The sequence below is a fragment of the Megascapheus bottae genome, unplaced genomic scaffold (assembly GCF_031878675.1).
Source record: "Megascapheus bottae isolate mThoBot1 unplaced genomic scaffold, mThoBot2.hap1 HAP1_SCAFFOLD_91, whole genome shotgun sequence".
NCBI lineage: Eukaryota > Metazoa > Chordata > Mammalia > Rodentia > Geomyidae > Megascapheus > Megascapheus bottae.
The window spans coordinates 69,220-91,660 of NW_028327688.1; the positions used below are offsets into that span (position 1 = coordinate 69,220).

The following is a 22,441-nucleotide window of genomic DNA, read 5'->3' on the forward strand; positions in this document are numbered from 1 at the left end:
GCCATGGGCTGCCTGCTCTGGCTCAGGCGCCTCCCCTGGGCCACAGATGCATGGGGAAAGGTGGAGCCTGAGCGAGGGCTGGCGCCGGGCCGGCCCTGCCTCGCAGCCCAGACTCAGCCCACCTGTGCTGGGGTTCTGAACGCCGCACCTCGGGACCTAAAACTCCAAACTCACTTTTTTAAAAACAGGGCTTCTTGGCCGAGGGCTCGTGTGAATGCACTGTACTGTAAGCTGCCCAAAACGCTTGCAGGATGGTTTTCTGCACAATCTGTTTGCTGGCACTCTGCAGCTTCGCCCCTTCAGGCTCATTTCCAGGATTCTCACCTAGACAAAGGTATGAAAGGTAGGGGAGGAGAAAAAAACATAAGTTATGAACTATGACCGGGAGGGGTAAGGGTCAAGGGTGGAAAGAAGAATTGAGACTGTGTATACACACACACACACACACACACACACACTGGAATTTTATATATCCTTCAGAAAGAATGGAATTGCATCATTTGCAAAGAAATGGAACGACCTGGAAAAGAAAATCATCTTCAGCGAAGTAAGCCAAGCCCAGAAAGAGAAAACATTGCACATGTGGAAACTAGAATTAATTTAGATATAGCAAATTAGTCATCACAACTCCTTAAAGATAATAAAAATGAAGTTTTAAAAAGAATTGAGATCATTAGAAGGTATTAGAATAACATAATTAACAGTAAATGGCCCTCTATAGCACCTCTGCACCTTTCTCTTCTTCTCCAACATAATCTCCATTTCATTTGACCCTTAATGTGATCCAGTTTATATTCTCACTATCCCAGAATCCTCAGCTGTCAGCGGAGGTCCCCAGACAGTACTAACCATCAAAGTCCGATGTGGAAGCCTTTAGGATGGGGACAAACTTGTGCAGTATGGCCATTTTCACCTTCCCATTTTTCCTGCCTCCGTGGGATGCAGACTTGTGGAACGTGTGGCTGGGTATTCAGCCACTGATAGGTAGCATGGAGATGAATGTCTGGGGGGTGGGGGAAGAAAGCGCCCAGTTTCAAAAGCATCAGTGAACATCTCCATCAGCCCGTCACCATGAATGTGAACAAAAGAAAACCCTTTTTGTTTAATCCACCTTTGGTCTGAGGTTATGTTATCTGTAGCCAAACATATGCCTAACATATATAGTAATCTCCTGGGCCTGGAGAAAAATAATCACTGAGTCCTTATCAAGCACAATTCTCCTCCCACAGCGTCATCCCAAGGACTGAAGATGTTCATTCAAAGCCATCCACTGCTGTTGAGAATGCACAGAAAGCTCCACATGGTAAGCAGGTTAGGCCCATGGTCCCTTTGCTCTCTGGAATACTTGTTCAACTCTGCTAGCCTGGAGTTAGCTGGAGATGACATGTAAAATGAATGCTTAAGGCTTTGCTGCAAAAACAATGTATTTGCAATAATAATAATAAAACAAGGTTGTGGGTAGATTTGGTCTATAGGCCATTGTTTTTCACTGTTGACCTAGATAGGAGTTTTCTAACTAGAAGTCCACTCAACACTTCTTTCTTTTCCTTAGTTAAAAACAATTCTTACTTTTATCTGGGTCACTGTATAACTAGATACAGCTAAACTCTGATCAATGAAGTGGGAATATTTAGTGACAAATCCTGGGAAAAGATTTAAGAGAGGACAGGCAGGATAGATAAGGCCTTTGCCATCTTCCTATCTGGCTGCCTGTAACTCTGATCTGATGGTCATGATGATGAGGGTGATCACCAATAGGAACAGTAATTAAGAACCCAAAGAGAGGCCACCCCTCTCGTGGCCCTTTCATTCCCTGCAATATGCTCCTCATCTACCCTGAGACAAGCTGGCCAACAGATATCCCAACTGGAGCCAAAAGGATGCAAAAAAGAAAGGGAAGGCAAGCAATTTCCTTCCAAGGACTTGTCGCAGAGGTTGTGAACATTTGATCACATTCTGTTGGAGGAAACGTCCCACATACATAGAGAAAAGCCAGAAGTGGTTCTGTGGCTCAAGTGGTAGAGCTTTGACTTTGAGAAAGACCAAGGAAAGTGCTCATGCTCTTAGCTGAACCCCAGGACTGGCAAAAAAAATCCTATCTTCTGTCTTTATTACTCTCTTTCACCTACATATCAATGACACCTTACTAGTGGATATGAGATAAGCAGTGGCAAGCATCCAGGAACTGGGAAAAATAAATAAAGACAGGAGAAAAGCCACTTAGAGCATTTAATAGACAATACAAACAAAGTAAGGCAGGCACCAGTGGCTCACACCTGTAATCCTAGCTAATCAGGAAGCTTTGATGTGAGGACTGCAGTTCGAAGTTAGCCAAGGGCAAGGAAAGCCTCTGAGACTCATTTCCATACCTGCTGCCCCCAACACCATTTTTTCCATTCTAGAAGAAGAATCAGAGTTCAAGGGACCCACTGAAAGAAAGCCTCGCCAAGTGATTGCAGGTTGCAGAGGCATGGACCAATAAAAGAAATGCAAGAGAGATAAGTAACAGTCAGACATGAATGATGGAGCAATGCAGGCAAGAAGTAGGCGATGGTACCCCAAAGCTTTCAGAGAGAAAACTGTTGTCTGCAATTTCCATCCAGCCAAAGTAGCCCAGCAGTTTTGTCATGAGATGGATTTTTTAGCCCTCCACCCACCTAAGGATGGTTAATTGGCAAGCTTCATTCCAGCTTAATGGTTAGTCAAGCAATAATTCCTATAACAACAGATTTAATTAACACCATTTAAGCCAGTAAACCAAGCCCAAAAGGTCAAATGCAATTCCTAAACCTCCCTCATCTTGGGACAGTGGCTCTGCCCACTGTGCTGGGCCTGCAGATGGACTTAAGCCACTTACAGGTGAGTAAAAGTTATATTGGGGTAAAAATAACCATCATTCACACCCTGAAATGGCTTGCTTTCAATCTCCTGAAAGTATATTTCTTTCCTGGTGAACTTTCACTGCGTAGTTTACATCCTGCCTGAATTCTTTAGCCAGATACAAGGAAAGATGTTGATTAATCTGATGGTTTTTCCAGTGATAATGGAAGCAGGAAGACCATGGCAGACAGGGAGGTCAAACTGAGGGGAAAGACCCTGGCATGTGTAAGAGCCAGGCCCTGCCAGGATGTGAGGCGTCCTGAATGGTGAGTGCCCTTTGGAGAGGACTGGAAAAAGGACAGCGAAGGTGCTTCAGATCCTAAGGGGCCTGGAGGCATGGGAGTATTCTGAGATTAAAACAGCCAGATGTTGTGAGATTAAAGCTGTGGCATGGCACAGCTGGAAAGCTCTGGGGACAGCCCCACCATCCCAGCAGGCTTCCAAAGACTAATGGGGCTTGGAAAAGCCAAGTGGGGAAGGAAAGGAATATGTTTTCCTGCTTAGGGTAATTCAGACTGGTATGCTAACAAAGTCATTGAAAGTTTGTTTGGGTTTTGGCTTCTTTTTCTTCCCCTCCACCACCCCTCCAACCACAGTATTAGTAGGAGGAATGAATTCAGGGCTTTGAGACTGCTAAACTTGCTAAGCTGGCTCTTTACCACTTGAGCTACAAGTCCCAGGCCTGGTTTCCTTTGTTGGTTTATGTTTATTGTGCCAGTACTAAGGCTTGAACTCAGGGCCTCACTCAAGTTCTCAATTGGCTTTTTGTCCTCAGGCTAAAACTCTACTACTTGATTCATACCTCTGTTTCCAATATTTGGTTGGTTAATGGGTGATAAGAGTCTCAGAGAATTTTCTGTCTGTGCAGGTTTTGGACCATAATCCTCAGACCTCAGTCTCCTGAGTAGCTAAGATTACAACCCTGACTCAACAGTGCCTGGCCAGCCCTGTTTTCCACTGGTTATCATGGAAATGGAATCTAGTGGAGGTTTGTTGTTGTTTGGGTTATCCCTGACCTGTTGTGCTTTGGATATCTGTCTCCTGAGTAGCTTAGACACGCTTGAGATTCTGGCACCAAGCTAGAAGGATAAATTTGACCTTACAGAACTACTAAAATCTAGTTTATGTAATATTCACGGGATGCAGCGCTTTAGTAATCCCATACAGAACAATGCCAATAAAGTAAAAGACAAAATTAATCTAGGAATCAAATTTCAGTGTTTATGCCAAGAAACATAGGGGTAATTTTGAAAGTGAATACGAAAAGCCTAGCTTAGTAGCTACTGATACCAGGGGTAACGCTGTTGTAATTCAAGTGTTGATATTCGCCCAGATCAAACATTGACCAATACAATAAAGAATTCAACAGCTATGTGGACAACTCATTCATGTAAAATATGACTCTGTCATAAAGGGAGGGAGTTTCAGACCAATGGAACTGAGCCATATAGAACTTTGCATAAATCATTGATAGGCTTTAAATCTATATTGGAGCAAAGGATTGTATAACATTGGCATTACTCCTGATGAATCATAACACGACTGACACACGACATTGTGCCTGGGCCCAGGACCACAGTGCACATATGACACAACAGGGCAAATAAGCTACACTCTGTAGTCTCTGGAGACATGGGTGCCAGTGGAAGGTGTGTGTCACTGATTCTCACAGTGTACCCCTCTGTAGGGGATGTTGGTTGTGGGGGAGACTGGGCCTGTGTAGGGACAGAGGGTTCATGGGAAGTATCTGTCATTTTCTTTCAATTTCACTGTGAACTTAAAACTACTCCAAAGTATTAAATTCTGAGCTGGGCACCAATGGCTCCTGCCTCTCATCCTAAACTACTCAGGAGCCTGAGATCTGAGGATTCAAGGTCAAGCCAGTCCACGCAGAAAAGTCCGTAAAACTCTTATCTCCTGTTAACCAGCAAAAACCCAGAAGTGAAGCTGTGGCTCAAGTGGTAGCAGGCCAACCTGTGGGACCAAGTGAGTTGTCTTGGCTGGGACAGGCAGGTAGGAGGAGGCTGGGGAGCCTTGCATTGGGTGGGTGAGGTGCGCCACCTACTGGAGGGTAATAGAATAATATACTATGGAACCAGCGCTGGAGAAATAAAACCTTTATGCATCTCAACTCATCTGTATCATTATTGTGTTCGCTACACAGCCCTAAGCAAAAATGCTAATGGACATGCCAAGACCCTGAGATCAAGCTCCACTACCAGCATACGAATGCACACACACCCAACTCTCCCCCCCACACACATACACACACACACACACACACACACACACACACACACACACACAGTGAGATACCCTTCTGTACATCACCTTAATAATAACAATAAAAAAACTTTTGAAAGCCAAATGAAAGCTCTAGCCCTGACTTTAAATCCGAATACAGGAATGAAGTAATAAGGTAACCAAGCTCTTTGAATAAACTCAAACCATCTTTGTGACCTGACAGTAGGCCCAAACTTCTTAAGAAACACAGAAGAAACAACCATTAAAAAAAGAAGGAATGGAGGTGGGTGGAGTGAAATGGGGACCAAGACATGAGAAAGGGTATCAATGTTTGTGAAGAAATGCACCTTCTATCTGGTGAATATAATGTAACTCTTTTATTAATTGCAATAAATATACGAAAAAAGAAAGAAAATGAAATATTTGACAAATTGGATTATGTTAAAGCTAAGTACATTAGGCCAGGGAAACAACACACACACACACACACACACACACAGAGAGAGAGAGAGAGAGAGAGAGAGAGAGAGAGAGAGAGAGAGAGAGAGAGAGAGAGAGAGAGAGAGAGGAGTCATATAAAGGTTTTTCCCTATAGGAGGCAGGGGCAGGGGACATGTTTGGGAAATTTACATCTTGTAAATATTTAAGGATTTCACTTCCTGAGCACTTGGAAATTCAGCCGCAGAATTTAGCCAAAACTGGAGATTTTTGTTTTTGTTTTTTCCTTTGCAGTCAGGTTGACACTGAGGAAATCCAGGGTCTCCCAAGAATCACTAGTTACTTGCAGTCAGTGGCAGCTCCAGAATCTTCTGCTTGGGGAAGGCTGGGAAGAGGAATCCAAGGGCAAAACACCCCGACTCTGTCCCCACGTGGGCCGTGCTTTTCATGGTCCCCACAAATCCATCCTTTTTCCTCTAAAGACCAGGGGAGATGCAAGGAAGCCTACATCCTGGTGATCTCTGTGGGAGCCAGTGTCGCCGAGCCCCAAAGTCACCTTGGGAGGGTGGAGGGAGCCCTGGAAATGAGGGGGCAGGAATTCAGGGCACAGAAAAGAAGTGCCACTGAGGCCCAAGTTGAGAGCAGAGACGCCCTCCCCCCCACCACCAAAGCCCAGGGATGGCCCTGCCTGGCTCCTGAGGATCCCGCGGGCTCTGCTACCCTCCAGTGGTCACCCCTGAGGTTGCCGCGGGCTGGAGGTCCTGCAAAGTTGTTGAGCTGGTGTCCCAGACCTTGGAAGGCAGTGGTTGTGTTTATCAAACACGCAGAGTAACCACCAGCACTCTTGCTAGTGCATTTATACATTCATCGTCCCAGGAGTTCCAGAGCAGCATGAAAATACAGTCCTCTCTCTCCCTCTCTTGGATGAAAATTATTTGACCGCGCTAGGAGATCTTTTTAAATATTTAAAAGAGGATTCCCAGCTGATAAGCCAAATTACCCACGTGCTCCCCCTTCTCACCCAACAGGGGAAGTGAGGAGGAAGAGAATCATTGTTAATAGGGTGAGTGATGTTACTCCCATCATACTACTACCCTCACTAGAACAGACTGCACAGTTCCAAACAATCACCATTGATCTGTTAAAAATCGAATTTCCAGATGTGGCAAGCCATCAGGAAATACAGTTCTAGAATTTAGCTAAATCAGATCTCCTGAATCATTCTTGGTTCCTGAGTAAGGATGTCAGGAGGCTACCCCGAGGAAGGTTATACAGTCCAGTGAAATGTTTCCCTTCTCCTTGAACAGGCTTGACTCCTTTATCATGTCAAAATACTTCACATATCTCTCCTGACAAAAAGAGGCAAAGAGCTCAATAATGCTCTTAGATGAATTTAAATAATATTAACCATCACTTCCACATGCATTTGAAAAAATGTAGGATTTCTTTGAGATTGCATTCCAACCTCATAAGACTGATGGGAGGGATTGGAGTTATGACTCCAGTGGTAGAACACCAACCCTAAGTGGAAAAACTCAAGTGAAAACATGCATCCCTCTGTTCAAGGCCCAATAGTGGCACATTAAAAAAATAGGTTTGTGCTACAAATGTGGTATCTCTTTTTTCTAAATGGTAACTACATGTCCCCAGGGCTTTCTTGCTGTCCTGGCATTAGCTACAACAATAAACAGCAGACAGATGTGGTGAGCTAATTTTCTAATAATCTATTTTCAAATTCTTAATGGGAGCCAGGCCAGGGCATATTGGGGGACAGCTCTGCACCAGCTGGTCTCCAGTTCTGACTGCTCCCAAATCCCATGAAATTGTCCTTAAATGTCCAACTGTGCAGGTTTGTGCCGAGTTTCTACCATCACAAATAATGTGATGACTGAGAAGTCTTCCTTTGTAAGTCTCACTTAGCATTTTACCATCTGAAGGGATGAAAAGATAGTCTTGAATCCAGGAGTCTGAGTTTCAGTAATTTCTCAAAACCATCCTGATGCCTCTTGCTAGCTGGAGGGAATTCTCAACCCTGTGCTGAAAAGCCTACAGGTGAGAGACCATTGATTGAACTGAAGTAGTCCAGGACAACAATTGTCATGAAAACACACTCAAGGACTCCACAACCCTGCACACATTGTTTACAACACATCCAGTCCTGCCAACTTCACAGGCTCTTTAGCCGTCCTTCTGTGGCGGAGAAAACCTCCTAAAGCCAGTGACTTTGACTCTCCCTTTCTGGATCTTTCTGCCTTCATTTGAATAAGCTTTTACTTCCTCATAGTCAAATTGCGTATTACAAGTGAAACATTTGATTCATCATGAAGGAAAGAAATGAATACTCAAGTTATCACTGTTACATCTACAAATGGAACCAAAAAAATACATAGAAACCCTACCGTAAGTATGCGTTTCCTTTAGGCAAAATTTTAGCATACGTGGCATTTCTTCTATTTTACCCTCTCCCCCCACTTTTCTCTCTCTCTCTCAGAATCATAGCTCTTTTTTTTTTACTGTGTTGGGGTTAATTAAAAAACAGAACAGGTGGCTGAAAACAGAAGAGGAAATGAAGAAAAAAAATCAGATGTTTTATATCTCCCCCACCCCACACACTCCACACACACAGTAATTATTTCAGAAGGAAAATGAAGCTGAAGGAAAATAAACTCAGTCTCTAGAAGTGTGTGCTAGGCCATGTGTTAAGAGGCTCATGTTTCACCCCGTGTATTTGCGTGTGTAGGCTGGCAAACCAGGGAACTCCCAAGTTAAATGCAGTGGATTTTTTGGTCTCAGAATCTAATATGGAAGGAGGAAGGAAGGAAGTGGGACTATGAGCTAGAATCAGGAAAGTAGAGAGAAGCAGCATCCATAAAGATGCCAAGGAACTTTGGGGTGTTGGTGGCTCACACCCGTAATCCTAGCTACTCAGAGGCTGAGATCTGAGGATCGTGGTTTAAAGCCAGCCTGGGCACTAAAGCCTGTGAGACTCTCATCTTCAATCAACCACCAGAAGTGGCACTGAGATTCAAGGAGTAGAGTGATAGGCTTGAGCTGAAAAGCTCAGGGACAGTGCCCAGGCGCCAGAGTTCAAGCCCCATGACTGACAAAAAAAAAAAAGATTCTAATGAGCTATCCCAAAATAAAATTGAATTGCAATGAGAGGTCTTACCTTAAAATTTATTAGACTCCTTGACCACTTGTTAAATTTGTCATTTAAACTATGATGTAAAAATCAACATTAATAAATTCTCTAGTAAAAAAAGAAGTTATTAGAACCATACTAAGAAGTGCATGAAGGCAGTGGGGAGGATTTTTTCTACCTGGAGCAGAGTAAGCATACCTGTCTCAGCACATGTAGTGCTCTAGAAAGCATCTGCTTAATGAAATAAGAAATTCACTCAGTCATTTTACACAGCCTGGAAATTACATTAACCAGCTCTTGACTGGACTTTGGAGGAAAGTTGGTCTTTCAACTTATTTTCAAAAGAGGATGCCTGGAACTCTTGTTGACCTCACTGTCATTGACCAATTTCGTTAGACAAACCAATGGCACTACATGGTATTGATTGACATTTATCCCAACATGCAACTCAACACAGGGGTTTACTCTAAAGTTATTGTATATGTTGAGGGAGGTTAAAAGTAAATCCAACAATACACAATGAAATCTAAAATTACCAAGCTGACATTGCATAAAACTTTGAGAAAAAGGGAATGAAGTTGAAAAGTCTTCCAAGAAACTGAACCACACTGACAAGTCAATTGTCTCATATGAGAGGGAAAAAAATTTGCCTTCCTAGAAAATTATCTTCAGCAATGATCTAAAGTTTGTCTTTTAATATGTACCTTGATGAGAGGGGGTGGGAAACAGGGACAAAAACATAAGAAGGACTATCAATGTGTGAGAAGGAACACACCCACTACCTGATGAATGTAACTGTAACCCCTCTATACATTACCCCAACAATAAATTTTTAAAAAATTTTACTATGATTAAAAATTAGATGCTCATTCCCAAATTAAGAAAGTAAACCAGGATAAAAGAATATGCAAAAAAAGTTACTAGGAATGGGCCAGATTGTGGCCTAGTGGTAGAGTGCTTGCCAAGCATGCACGAAGACACAAGTTCCATACCTCACTACCATATGTGCCATGCAATTGTGGTAAGACACTATTATTTTCCCGACTTATCAACTATTTTGTTGATCTTTGTTTCTCACTTTCAGTGTTTAGTGGGTTAATTCTACCTATGAATTTTGTGGAGTTTTTTTCCCAAGCTTGTTTGAAGTGGTCATCTGCACACCCCAGCCTCTTGAGTCGTGGGGATTATAGGCAGAAACCATGGCACCAGACTGAGAATCAGGTCAGATAGCAATGCATTTTATTTTGCTGCCGATTTGAAAGCACAAAAAATACTGGTATTTCTGCTTTCTTGAAGTAATATTTTTTACTATTCAGACACCACTTGCCAACTTTGTTTCCTCACATTTATCTCTAAGAGGTACACAGAGCAAAAGTATGTTTCCTTCCTTCTGTCCTTCTGTCCTCCACATCAGACACACAGAAACTCCATCCAGTGTCATGTTACAGAGCAATCTATCACTGTTCACTGCAAAAGTAGAAAAAGTCTGAGGATCAAGGTTCCAAGCCAGCCCAGTCAAGAAAGTCCCTGAGACTCTTATATTCAATTAACCACCAAAAAAAAGAAGTGACACTGTGGTTAAGTGGTAGAGCACTACCTAGAGCAAAAAAGCCTAGGGAGCTGGGGTGATGGCTCATGTCTGTAATCCTAGCTACTGAGGAGGTTGAGATCTGAGGATCCTGGTTCAAAGCCAATCCAGGCACTAAAAATAGTCCATGAGACACTTATGTCCGATTAACCACCAGAAGTGGCGCTGTGGCTCAAGGAGTAGCGTGATAGCCTTGAGCTGAAGAGCTCAAGGACATCGCCCAGGCCCAGAGTTCAAGCCCCATGTCCAACAACAACAACAACAACAAAAAATCTCAACGACAATGCCCAAGCCCTCAACCCAAGTCACAGTTCTGGCACAGGAACACACACACACACACACACACACACACACACACACACACACACACAATTTTAAAACCACTTGTCAAGAAAAACATGCAAAACAACAATTGCTAATAAAAATCCATTTCAGACAGGAGGGTGCACTCAACCTAGGGAAAAAAAGTCAGACCCAAATTTAGTCCTTTGGTTCTTAGTTCACTGTGGTTCAAAATGTGTAACTGATTAAAACTGTGTCCGTAGTGATTGACAGAGCATGATTTACGGCAGGAACACTGAATCACAGTAAACACCTCAAGTCACTCCGTGCCTGAGTTCATGGAAACACGCAGACATCTGCTTCCCTCCACCTCATCCCAGCCTGTGACCATGTTTCCACAACTGAAGTTGCGTGTTCTGTGATGTTTTACACAACCTGTAATATGTCCCATGTGGTTGGCGTTAGTGACCAGGATCAGCCCTTGCCTAGGCTACCACACATGCATGCAGTAATGATTCGAGAATAATCCCTTTTCTCCTCATGTTAACAAGCAGCTGGGTGCTGGTGGCTCACCTGCAAGATCTTAGCTACTCAGGACGCTGTGATCTGAGGGTCATGATTTAAAGCCAGCCCACGTCAGAAAGTCAGTGAGACTTTTATCTCCAATTCACAAACAGAAAGCCCAAACTGGAGGTATGCCTCAAATGGTAGAATTCCAACTTTGAGGGGGAAAAGGACAGTACCCAGGCCCTGAGTTCACCCCTAGTACCCGCACCAACAACAGAAAAAAGGAAAGTGAAAAAAGGACGAACATATTAAGGACATTATACATGACTGATTACTCATTGGACTGAAATGTTTTCATATATAATGGCTAAAATGGTATAATGCTACTACCAAAACAGATAGGTAAACAGAATAGGTTAAAAACTCAGGTGTTATTTGTAAGGAAATGGAAAGACTTACAAAACAAGTGAAGTAAGCTACACTCAACAGAACATAAGCTCAATGGTTTCCCTCATTTATCATAATCAGTAGAAACCTTGGGCTCTCCTAGCAGAGATTTACAATAGAACAAATCGAGATAAATAAGGCCATAGAGGATGACAATAAATGAAAGAACCTCCATAAGATAAAAACAAAAGCCATATAATGAGTGATTGTTGTCCTTAATGTCCTATGTTATAGCTCATCTCTTTTGCTGTCCCATGGTTATCTCATATTGTTACAGTATTTCACCTTGGTATTTGATATATTGGTTATTTGAAATTGGATAGAGAAGGGGGGAAACAAGATGAGGGTCGGGATAGGGGGAGAGAAATGGGGACCAAGACATGAGAAAGGGAATCAATGTATGTGAAGTAATGTACCTTCTATCTGGTGAATATAATGTAACCCTTCTATTAATTACAATAAAAACATATGGAAAAAAGTCATGTGCTTTTATGGAAGGGAAAGATTAATATTCAAATAAGCAAAGAAAGCTACCAAGGAAATTGCACACAGGTTTAAGTCTCTAACTCTGTGTGGGAGAAAAACAATAAAATGTGTGAAATGCACACACACACACACACACACACACACACACACACTCACACACACACACACCAACCGTGAGGGGAACGAGGCAACAATCAGGAAAGCAACTCCTTTCACAATAGCCTCAAAGAAAATGAAGTACCTAAGAATTAGCTTAACTAAGATTGTAAAGGACCTTTTCGATGAAAAGGTTAAAACCCTGAATAGGAAATTAAAGCAGAACTAAGGAAATGGAAAAACCTCCATGCTCCTGGACTGGAAGAATCAACATCATGAAAATGACAATCTTGCCAAGGACTATCTGCAAATCCAACGCAATACCCATCAATATCCCAATGTCACTCTTTAAAGAAATAGAAGAGGCAATCCAGAATTTCATATGGAATAATAAAAGACCCCGTATAGCAAAAACACTTCTTAGCAGAAAGAACAGCGCAGGAGGAATTTCAATACCAAACTTTAGACTCTATTACACAGCTATAATTATCAAAAGAGCTTGGTACTGGCACAAGAACAGGCCCGAAGAACAATAGAATAGAACTGAGGACCCAGATATTATACCACAGACTTATGGCCACCTAATTTTGACAAGGGAGCCAAAAAATAGAATGGAAGAACTATTTATAATTGTTAACTCCACTTTAAGAACCCAAGCTCCAACCGTCTATATTTTCAGTACGGACTTCACTGAATTTGCCTACTGTATGTAAATGCTTTGTTTATTTTTTAATTTTTGCCCATGTTCCTGTCACACACCTCTTTCTCTCTTTTTCTCCTCTCTCTCTCTCTCTCTCTCTCTCTCTCTCTCTCTCTCTCTCTCTCTCTCTCTCTCTCTCTCTCTCTCTCATCTGAGAGGAATTAAAAGACAAATTCACGAACAGGTGTACAAACCATAATGTAGAAGAACAAACAATATAGAAAAGAAAAGCAACATCTCATATCCAAAGCATAACAACTCAATAATTAAATTCACCTTTCCAAGCTGAAACACAGTGTCCCCTAACCCACTGCTGATAGCCACGCACTTGAAGGAAATCAAACTTTCCTAACTCCATCAAACAGACGTGCTTTTGCCAGGCCTCGAAGCTCAGGGCCCTGTGAGGACGGGCTTGTGATTGTACACTGAGAGACACTTTAGCAGTAGCCAGAACATATTGGGCTGAGCCTCAGAGCTTTCCTGTTTGCAGCTTGGGACATGGTGGAGCTTTAGCCCTGAGGCCTATCTATCCACTGGGCATCTCATAAAATCTTACATGGCTTCTCTCCTAACCATTGCCCTGTTCTATCTCTTACAAGTCACCAGCTTAGTACACTGGAAATTGTGGTTACAGGGAGACAGTACTGGGCACAAGGAGGCACAGAGACCATCTGTATCTCCTCTAAGGTGGTGTGGCTGCTGCAACCAGGTCTAACTGGGGAGAATAGTATTGAACAGTTGCTGGAACAATGAATGGATGAGGTCATGCTCAGGACTAGCAAGTGGTGAGAAAAGGGGTCATCTGGGGAGGGTGTGTCAGAAGGAAGGGCTCAACTGAAGGGACCTCCACAGATGACCTCACTTCCTTCACAGTGGAACTTAGAACCTTGGTATCCCGGCACCCACAGTCAACACAAGCCCCCAACTGCTCACTTGTGTGGCTAGCAGCCGTTCAGGAGATGTTTGCCCGATTTTTCTCAAATGGGAGAGGCTCGGGACTCATGGAAGAGCACAGAGGGTGCCTGGCTCACGTGTGTCCAAACAAGGCCAGGCCTGGCCATGGACATTTCTGGAGATGCTGTCATTGGACCCCACAGGTGACATGGGGAGGTTCAGGGCAGTGAGAGTCTGGGAGCTGGACATATCTAAATCCCCCCGGTCATTAACGGCTCTCCTCTCCCTGTTTGTTAGTGTCTGTGTCTGTGTGTGCATGTGTGTGTGCTTATGTGTTTGTGTGGTTAATAATTTTTAAGTAATTCACCTGACCCTATGTTTGCATATTCCATGTGCCTTTTTTTTAGCGTAGAGCTGTTAAGTATGCTTTGTCAATAGTCATGTGCATGCGTACTAAATGAATGACAAACAAAAATTAGAGATGTGTACTCATATTCGTTGACTGTCTGGCTAATCCACACTTGTAAACATGTGATGACACACTACTCAGGATGAAACATAAGGAATATGCTTGGTCTCAAAAGGGAAGGCCAGGTGAAAGTCATCCTAAGGGAACACAAACACTTCCAGGGGCTAAGTTCTTTTTGCTAGAGTCCCCTCAGCTTTCCTTTCTCAGGTTAGTACTATACCGCATGAGACACATGTTCCTATGGCACTTGGTGGATACTTGGACATTTAACTCTCACAGAATTTCCTCCATAGGCTGCCTTTGAATTTCCTCCACATCTCAGACTCCAGAGTAGCTAGAGTGCAGGCATAAGCCGCTGTCACTGAGCCTCTTTCTTTCATCTTAGAAAAGAAATGAATCAAAGCAGAACAGGATGGTTGATTTTTGGATTGTTTGTTTGCTTGTTGGTTTTTCAGTTATGCATTGCACTCAAGACCTTATTTGTAAGATAGACAAGCCATGAGCCTGTAAAACTTAATCACAGTTCATTTTCCAATAAGTGGACTCCTCGTTAGTGCATTGTTGAGGATGGAGGATACTCAATGGGATAAGAGTACCTTGATCCAATCCTCCTTATGAATGGTGGTCATCCCATAGGCATGAGGTTCAAGAGACCCGTGGTCACCCACCCACGCAGGACTGCAGCCTCTCAGAAAATGTCACTGGAATTGCAGAGAACATACACTGGCCTTACATCACAGGGTATTCCATTTAAATGCACAGGGCCGGGAATGTGGCCTAGGGGTAGAATGCTTGCCAGCATGCACAAATCCCTAGGTTCAACTACTCAGTACAACAGAAACAGGAAAACCTGCAAGAGGTGCTGAGAAACAAGAGGTAGAGCCTTGGCTAGAATCTCTAGGAAACACCAACCCCCAAATAACTACTCCAAAAAAGTAGGCAGTGACCCTGTGGCTCAAATGCTACAGCACTAGTCATAGGAAAAAATAAAGTTTAAGGACAACTCTCAAGCATAGATTTAAAGATATCCAGACTGGTAAAACAAAAGCAAAATTAGATTTGGCAATTCAGTCAAGGCTTCTGACAATTACTTGCATATATCCATAGAAGAGAGAGATGCACAAATATATAATTATAGATAAGTGTGTGTGTGTGTGTGTGTGTATGTGTGTTCTCAAGAAACTCAAGGGTATGCTGTAACATAGTGGAGATAGAAAGCAGCTGCTCTATGTAGTCGAGAGTTCCAGCATCACTAGATCTAATGACTCTCCTCAGTGTGTAGGCCCTTCCACTGTTAAAGAAGCTTCATTCTTGTACAGATGTTCCATGTCATATGATGTCCTGTAATGCTGACTTCTATGCAGTCCAATAATTGCTAGAAAAGTGGTTTCACTGCAGAAAATGGACAAACATATTTCTGAATTCAAATAATGCCAATGGGGCTAATAGGCCTCAAAGGAGTATGTCACCAGATGACCATGAAGCTCACATTCAAGAAGCTGCACACAGAATATTCTCCAGCAATGATCCACTGCTAGGATACACAAATAGCCTAAACAAATACTAAACATGCACATCATTCCTCATATCTGGCTGAATGTGGGGTTTGTATGAGGCTACACCATAAAACAGACTTCTGATTCAAACCAGGGGAAAGAGATAATGAAGGACACTGCATATTAATGAAGGGAATGATCTAAGGGGAAAACACCCATGAAGAGGTAAATAAACATTGATGCACAAACCAATGAATCAACTATGTACACTTTAAAACAGTGTCTTGAGGCTAACCAAAGATGATGGCTCCGTTCAACAACAGATGTTAACAATCCACTCTGAGCAAAGTAAAGGATAACCCAACTAAATCATCTGTGAAGACCAGGCTGAAACATATGACAAACAATTACCCCATATACTAATCTGTTTGCTATATATATATATATACATATATATATATAGATAGATATATAGCTATATACTGATGTACACATGTGTTAAACAACAGGTATATATACATACTCAGAAACATATTTTTATGAACAACACTGTATAGAAAAACATATTTTTCTTGTGTGGTTTTGCTAATTCTCTTTTCTTATTTCTTTCTGTACACTTGTTTTGGTGTCTATCTTGGGTAGGAACATAGAACTCAGGACAAAAGTGTGAAAATGTTCATCAGTGATGTTCAATAGACATTGTACTGAAAGACATCTAGACAAGGTCACATGGAGAAACAGAAGCAGGAAACTGATAGTTTGCGGAAGGAATGACACTGGACAAAAGGAAAAGAACTCAATCCATGTCCTATGTAACTGTAACCATTCTACGCATCTGTGAGAGCTGGTTGGTGCTGGTGGGAGGCTGAGATCAGAGGATCACGGTGCCTGTGCAGAAAAGTCCCCATGAAATCTTCCTCACACATAGCCACTGAAAACTCCACAAGTAGACATGGAGCCTGAACCTGTAGTACTCTAGCTTTGAGCAAAAAGAGCTCTAGAACAACATCCAGGTCCTGAGTACAAATTCCTAAAGACAGAACGGTCAGGGTTGGAGACCTTGACAATGCCGGTGCTCATGGGATCCAAGCTATGTGACCGCAGCTGGGAGAGACTGCAGGCTACATGGGGTCCTCTGCAAGCTGGCCGCCTGCAGGAAGGAGGGGCCCAGTCCTCCACCTCACTCCTGAGGACAGATGTGCATTCAGTCTCTCTGGCCCCTGCCAAACTCTCTAGGAATAAGTGGGAGAATGTGGGGGGAGCGATGAAGATGCCAGGAAGACAGCAGAAGCACACGTGGGTCCAGGAGCAGGTTAGAAAAGAGGTCCCTGTGGCTGGAGAGACATGACAGAACACACTTCCCAGACCAGGAAATGGCCACACAGGTCCATACTGAAATACAGTGTTCCCCAAACCCACTGCTGACTGCCACAAAATGAGGAAGTCACACTTCCCTTAAGACCACACTCAGCCAAGCTCTACCCAGGTGTCAATCTTCGGGTCCCAGTAAGGAATGGGTTGTGCCCTGTGTAGACAACAACTGTGTATCAGGGACAGAGCACCTTGGCCTGAGCTTCAGTGGTTTTCTACTTGCAGCATGGCTAGACTTGACCCTGAAACCTGACCACTGGGGAATCCATAGCATCTCTCAGGAATCTTCATCTTAAGGTTTCCCTTTCGTGTCTTAGAAGACAAGTGAGGAGCAGAGTGGGACTTGAGAGAAAAGGGGTTTAAGGTTGGGTCCCATGAGGCTGAGAACCCAATTGTGTCTCCTCCAGGGTGGTGTCTACTCCACACAGGTCTACCCCGGACCATAGAATTGAGGTGTTGGGGTAACACTGGACAGCTGTGTCCTGCCTAGAGCCACAACAAGGATAGAGAAGGGGACCTTTGGAGAGGGTGTGTCAGAAAGAAGGGGTCAATTGAAGGGACCTCCACATATGACCTCATTGCCTTCACAATGGAACTTAGAACCTTGGGGGCACCCACAGTCAACACAAACACCCCAAAACTCACTTGTGTGGCTAGCAGACCTTCAGGATATGTTTGCCAGTTTTTCCTCAAATGGGAGAGGCTCAGGCCTCATAGAAGAGCTTAGAGGGTGCCTGGCACATGAGTGTCCAAACAAGGCCACTCCTGGCAGTGAAAACTTCTGGGTCATTGGACCCCACAGGTGACATGGAGGCCCAGGCCAAGTGGCTGGACATCTCACCACATCCTAGGTCTCCAGTCATTACCAGCTCACCTTAACCTCTGTGTATTTGTGTGTGTGTGTGTGTGTGTGTGTGTGTGAGAGAGAGAGAGAGAGAGAGAGAGAGAGAGACAGAGAGAGAGAGAGAGAGAGAGAGAGAGAGAGTGAGGGAGGCAGACAGACAGACAGACACAGACACAGAGAGAGGCATACAGACAGACAGAAAGACATGGAGACAGAAGGACTGACAGAGAGTGACAAGAGAGTAAGACAGAGACAGAGAGAGACAGGGAGAGAGATACAGAGACAGAGACAGCAAGACATACATAGAGAGAATAGGAACTTATTTTAATGTAATTCCCTGGACTGTATGTGAGAGTCCTCTTTGGTTCCCTAGTTTTAGCTTAAACTATTCCCCTGGTCCCACTCCAGGATGAAGCTCCAAGCCAGGACGAGGGCTGCAGGGCAGGCACCCTGGAGCAGCTGGTGGAACACTTGGGGCCTGCCCAGCTGACCGGGGAACACTTCTTCATCCCCACCTTCCTCTCCACATACCGAAAATTCACCAGCACCGAACAGGTCCTGGACCTGCTGTTTCAAACGTGAGTACCAACTGCAAGGGCAATGGACTCTTTTTCTCCACGGGACCCTGGGAATGACCTGCACAACTCTCAGGGCTACTCTGATCCTGTGGAGTGGGGGTGGGCAGAGAAGCTCCTTAGGTTATGCCAGAGCCATGGGAAATGCCTTGTGTGCTCCCTAGTAGTGTAGGCTCAGCCCTGTGTCCTTCTTCCTCAGGACACAGCTTTCTGCCTCCAAGCTCTGAGCCCTCAGACAAAGCAGACTTTCCCTGTTTGGAGAATGGTTCCTCAACTACATGTAGACAGAGCAGGGATAGCTGAAGGCAGAGTGAGAGACCCTCGGCCCACAGGATTCTCAAGGGAGAAAAGGCTTGTCCCTATCCTTTGCACATAGGTTGAAGCCCCTCCGGGTCTGGACATGTTTGTAGGGAGAAAGCACAAATAAGCCGCACTGTTGCAAGCGGATAAAACACAGGAAGAGACAGCCAGTAACTGTGCAATTCCTCCACAGGTTCAGTAGAGGTGAGGCCTTCAAGGACTCCTCTACACAGGATGAAATCCTGCCTTTCTCCAGCCAGGATGGCATGCCACAGGACAAACTCAGAAAGTGAGTGGACTTTGGTCACAAACGAGGGCATCTGTGTGCACAGTGGAGCCAAGTTTGAGTGTAGCATGGTGGGCAAGCTCAGGATCCCAGAGATCTTGACGTTCTCACCACAGGGTTGAAGTGTGGCATATGTATGCAGGAGGAGGCTGACCCATGACCGGCAGTGCTGTTGGGATCACTGGTGGAGGCTTCAACTCAGAGCTGAGCCCTGTGCCAACCCATCCGCTCCACAGCCCCTGATGCTCAGCCTTGCCTGTCCTCACCATGGCCTCGCAAACAGGATTAGAGCATTGATGTCATGTTTTAGGACTTCTACTGACCCTAGGAAGGCTGGAAGAGTAGAAGGCCTGGCTGGGTCACCAAGAGAACAGTGAGGTGGGGAGATAGCCCACGTGTGGCTCTTGGAACGGAGGCAGCAGAGTCACCAGTAGATGTGCACCAGCAGCCAGTTCATGCCAGGCATACAACAGACCCCATGGAGACTCCATGCAGTGGGGAGGGATTGGAGAGCTGCAAGAGTATGGGGAGCTCCCTGGAGAGGGCAGAGTTGCTCATCCCATGATTGGGTGCTAGCTCCCTGGAATTCCCTTCAATCCCTCCTTGGTTCCTGAGGACTGTCACTACCTCCACCACCAAAGAAGCTTGGCTTGGGGAGATACTGATGTCCATGTTTCAAATGAGTGCTGAGAGTGTCTGGGGTAGCCGCTGGCCAGGTTTCTGACTCTGCTGCCCACCATCTTCCCCTAGTGCCATCTCTTCTATCCTGGACATGTGGCTGGACGAGTACGGGGAGGACTTCTGCCAGCCTCCACATTTTGCCTGCCTCAAGCAGTTGCTGGCTCACCTGAAGAGGCACATGACTGGATCACACGTGGAGAGCCGTGCACAACTGCTCCTGGCTCAGATGGAGGCCCAAGAGCCCAGCCAGACACAGTCTGATGGTGTGGAAACTGGGTGGGAAGGCAGAGGAAAGAGGCGGGATGAATGTGGGCCATCAGAGGGTGGAGAAGGCTCTAATATAGGCCTTGTGCCAGGAAGAAGATAGACGCTGGAATACAGAGACTGTGCAGAGAAGTTGAAAATGAGGATGTGTAGAGGGATCCAGGTTGGGAAGTCAAAGGGAAGAGGGTCTTTATTCTCTTTTCAAAGACTCAGGCCAAATCCTCCATGGAGAGGGCCTTGTCTTCTGCTGCAGCTCTAGCATTAGCCCAGTGTTTGTCTAAGTAGAAGAAGAGGGCAGCATTGAGCTCCAAGCTCTGGCGTGCAGCCGAATTGTAGGAACATTACCAGGATTAGACCAAAACCCAAAGTCAGCCTTGACTCTACTGTACCACGAGATGGGAGCAAAAGCATCAGGTGTGGGTGGCAGCCATGTCTTCCCGGGACTCTGAGGCTATGTCACCTCCAGTACCAGCCTCCTTTGCTCTGCTGACTGGGAGCCAGTTTGAAACTTGGCCTCATGGCAGATTCCCAAGGGAGCCTGGAATCCATATCCTGGGAACCAACAATCTGACCCCTGGTTCACAGCTTGGGTGGGATCCCTTAATTTATGGAGAATCGAAATAAGACCCGGCATGCTTTCTTCACAGGATCTTCCTGTCCTTCTTCAGAGAGCACAGGGGAGGGACTGAACAAGGAGAAGAATGAGGTCTTAGATTTCCCTCCACTGTTGGTGGCTGAGCAGCTCACCAGGATGGACTCGGTGAGACCCTGGGCAGCACAGGGTGGACCGGGCTTCCTTCTCTGCATGGCTGCCTTCTCATCCTTCTCCTTCCCCTAGAGCCCAAGCTTTCATCCAGCCTGAGCTTCACCTTGGCTCACGCTTCCTAGCATCACTCTCTTAAGTGCAGACACTAAAGTGTACATGAGACCTCTGTGTCTCAGGAGCTATGCGTGGAGAGGACTCCATTGGGACTTGAAGAAGAAATTGCTTCTGGGTCCTTGGGAGCTTCATACAATCATTTGAAAACCTCCTCTTCAGGCAACTTGCAGGCCTGGCTCTAAAACAAAACCAAGCCTGTCTCCCTTCTCTCTCACTTTCCCATTTGTCACTTCTCTCTGTCCCTCCTACAGAAATAGCATTCAGATACACCAGAAACTGTCAGAGATCGTTTCTCCTTCATGCTCTTACTTCCGGACCAAAGTGCTACTCTTTCAGGTAGAGAGAAAGGGGTCAGAAAGAACAGGGCTAAGAAGGCAAAAGTGGGATCCAGTTCCAAAAAGAAATGCTTTCCCGTTTTTTTTTTTTCTCTCCATTCTGGATCTTGAACTCAGGGCATGGCTGTTGTCCACAGTTTTTAATACTCAGTGCCCTTCATTTTCAGTCACAAGCCCACTCCATGTTTGGAGTTGATTGTAATTCACAGACTCAGTGACTGTGGTTTGAACTGGGATCCTCCGATCTCAGGCTCTTGAGTGCCTGGTATGTAAGTCAGCTGCACTGCTCAGGAGTGAGTTGCTCTGCCATAGGATATTTCAGAGCTGTCCTTAGAGCCAAACAGACATAGCACACACTTGGTTTGGATCTTAACATTCAGAGCCAGGATGTCTACCTGAAGGAACTGGGTCTCTCTGTTCTCCCTAGAGCAGATGCTGCTCACCGCCATACAAAAACAGAGACAGGAACTAGACAGGGAAACTGAAGGTGGCTGGGGGTTTTCTTGACAAGGGAGGCCAGGCACTGCTCACTCAGCCCTGAAATCTCAGCTGGACATAACTGCGAGCCCAAACTTTGAGACTCAACCATGAAACCCAAGTGAACTAGTCGCTCAGATAGAGTCACCCACACAAATCAAGAAAGGAAAAGATGTATCTACCTCTACATTCCAACATACTGAGCTCCTTCACACATGATTCCAGAAGCCTCAGTGGGAAGGGCTACAGATTGCACTCCTCAATGCCTTGACGCGCTTATCCACTACAGTATATCTGGGGAACACCCCACCCAGATGCATAGAGAAAGATTTCTGCCAGGACAAAGACACATAGGGAAGAGCTTTGTGGGAAAGAAGCTTTCTCATGATTCAGAGCCCCTCCCCTAGGTGAGGAAATCCAGAACTTTTTGTTAGGAAGTTAGCTGAAAGTCCATAATCCTCTCCCTCCTTGACTATTCTACCCTCCGGCCCATGACAATTATGGGAGCACTCACTGACTGGACCCTGCTCACAGAGTTAAGAGTGTCTCTTCTATGATTGCCTACAGTGAAGTGGACAGGCCACCATTCCTTCTTATTCCTGGATCCCCTCCTGTCACCTATGAAGACTGAGGAATTTGGATGATTGATTAGACAATGAGGAGAAAGAAATTTCCAGGAGTCCAGAGAAGGCATTGGCACAGAGACTCAGGGCAGCACCAACAGTGGGAGAAACCACTGGATCCCATAGCGCTCAGAGG

General features: G+C 44.9%; 1 protein-coding gene across 1 annotated transcript; it reads left to right on the forward strand.

Annotated features, from left to right (window-relative positions):
- Positions 1 to 3: 3 nt before the first annotated feature.
- On the forward strand, positions 4 to 20,828 carry LOC150039496 (uncharacterized). The gene is made up of 6 exons (XM_090327778.1): positions 4 to 334; positions 13,684 to 13,907; positions 18,293 to 18,462; positions 18,953 to 19,048; positions 19,796 to 19,989; positions 20,638 to 20,828. Exons 1-6 carry the CDS (start codon positions 4 to 6, stop codon positions 20,826 to 20,828), a joined length of 1,206 nt encoding a protein of 401 aa, XP_090183904.1.
- Positions 20,829 to 22,441: the final 1,613 nt, after the last annotated feature.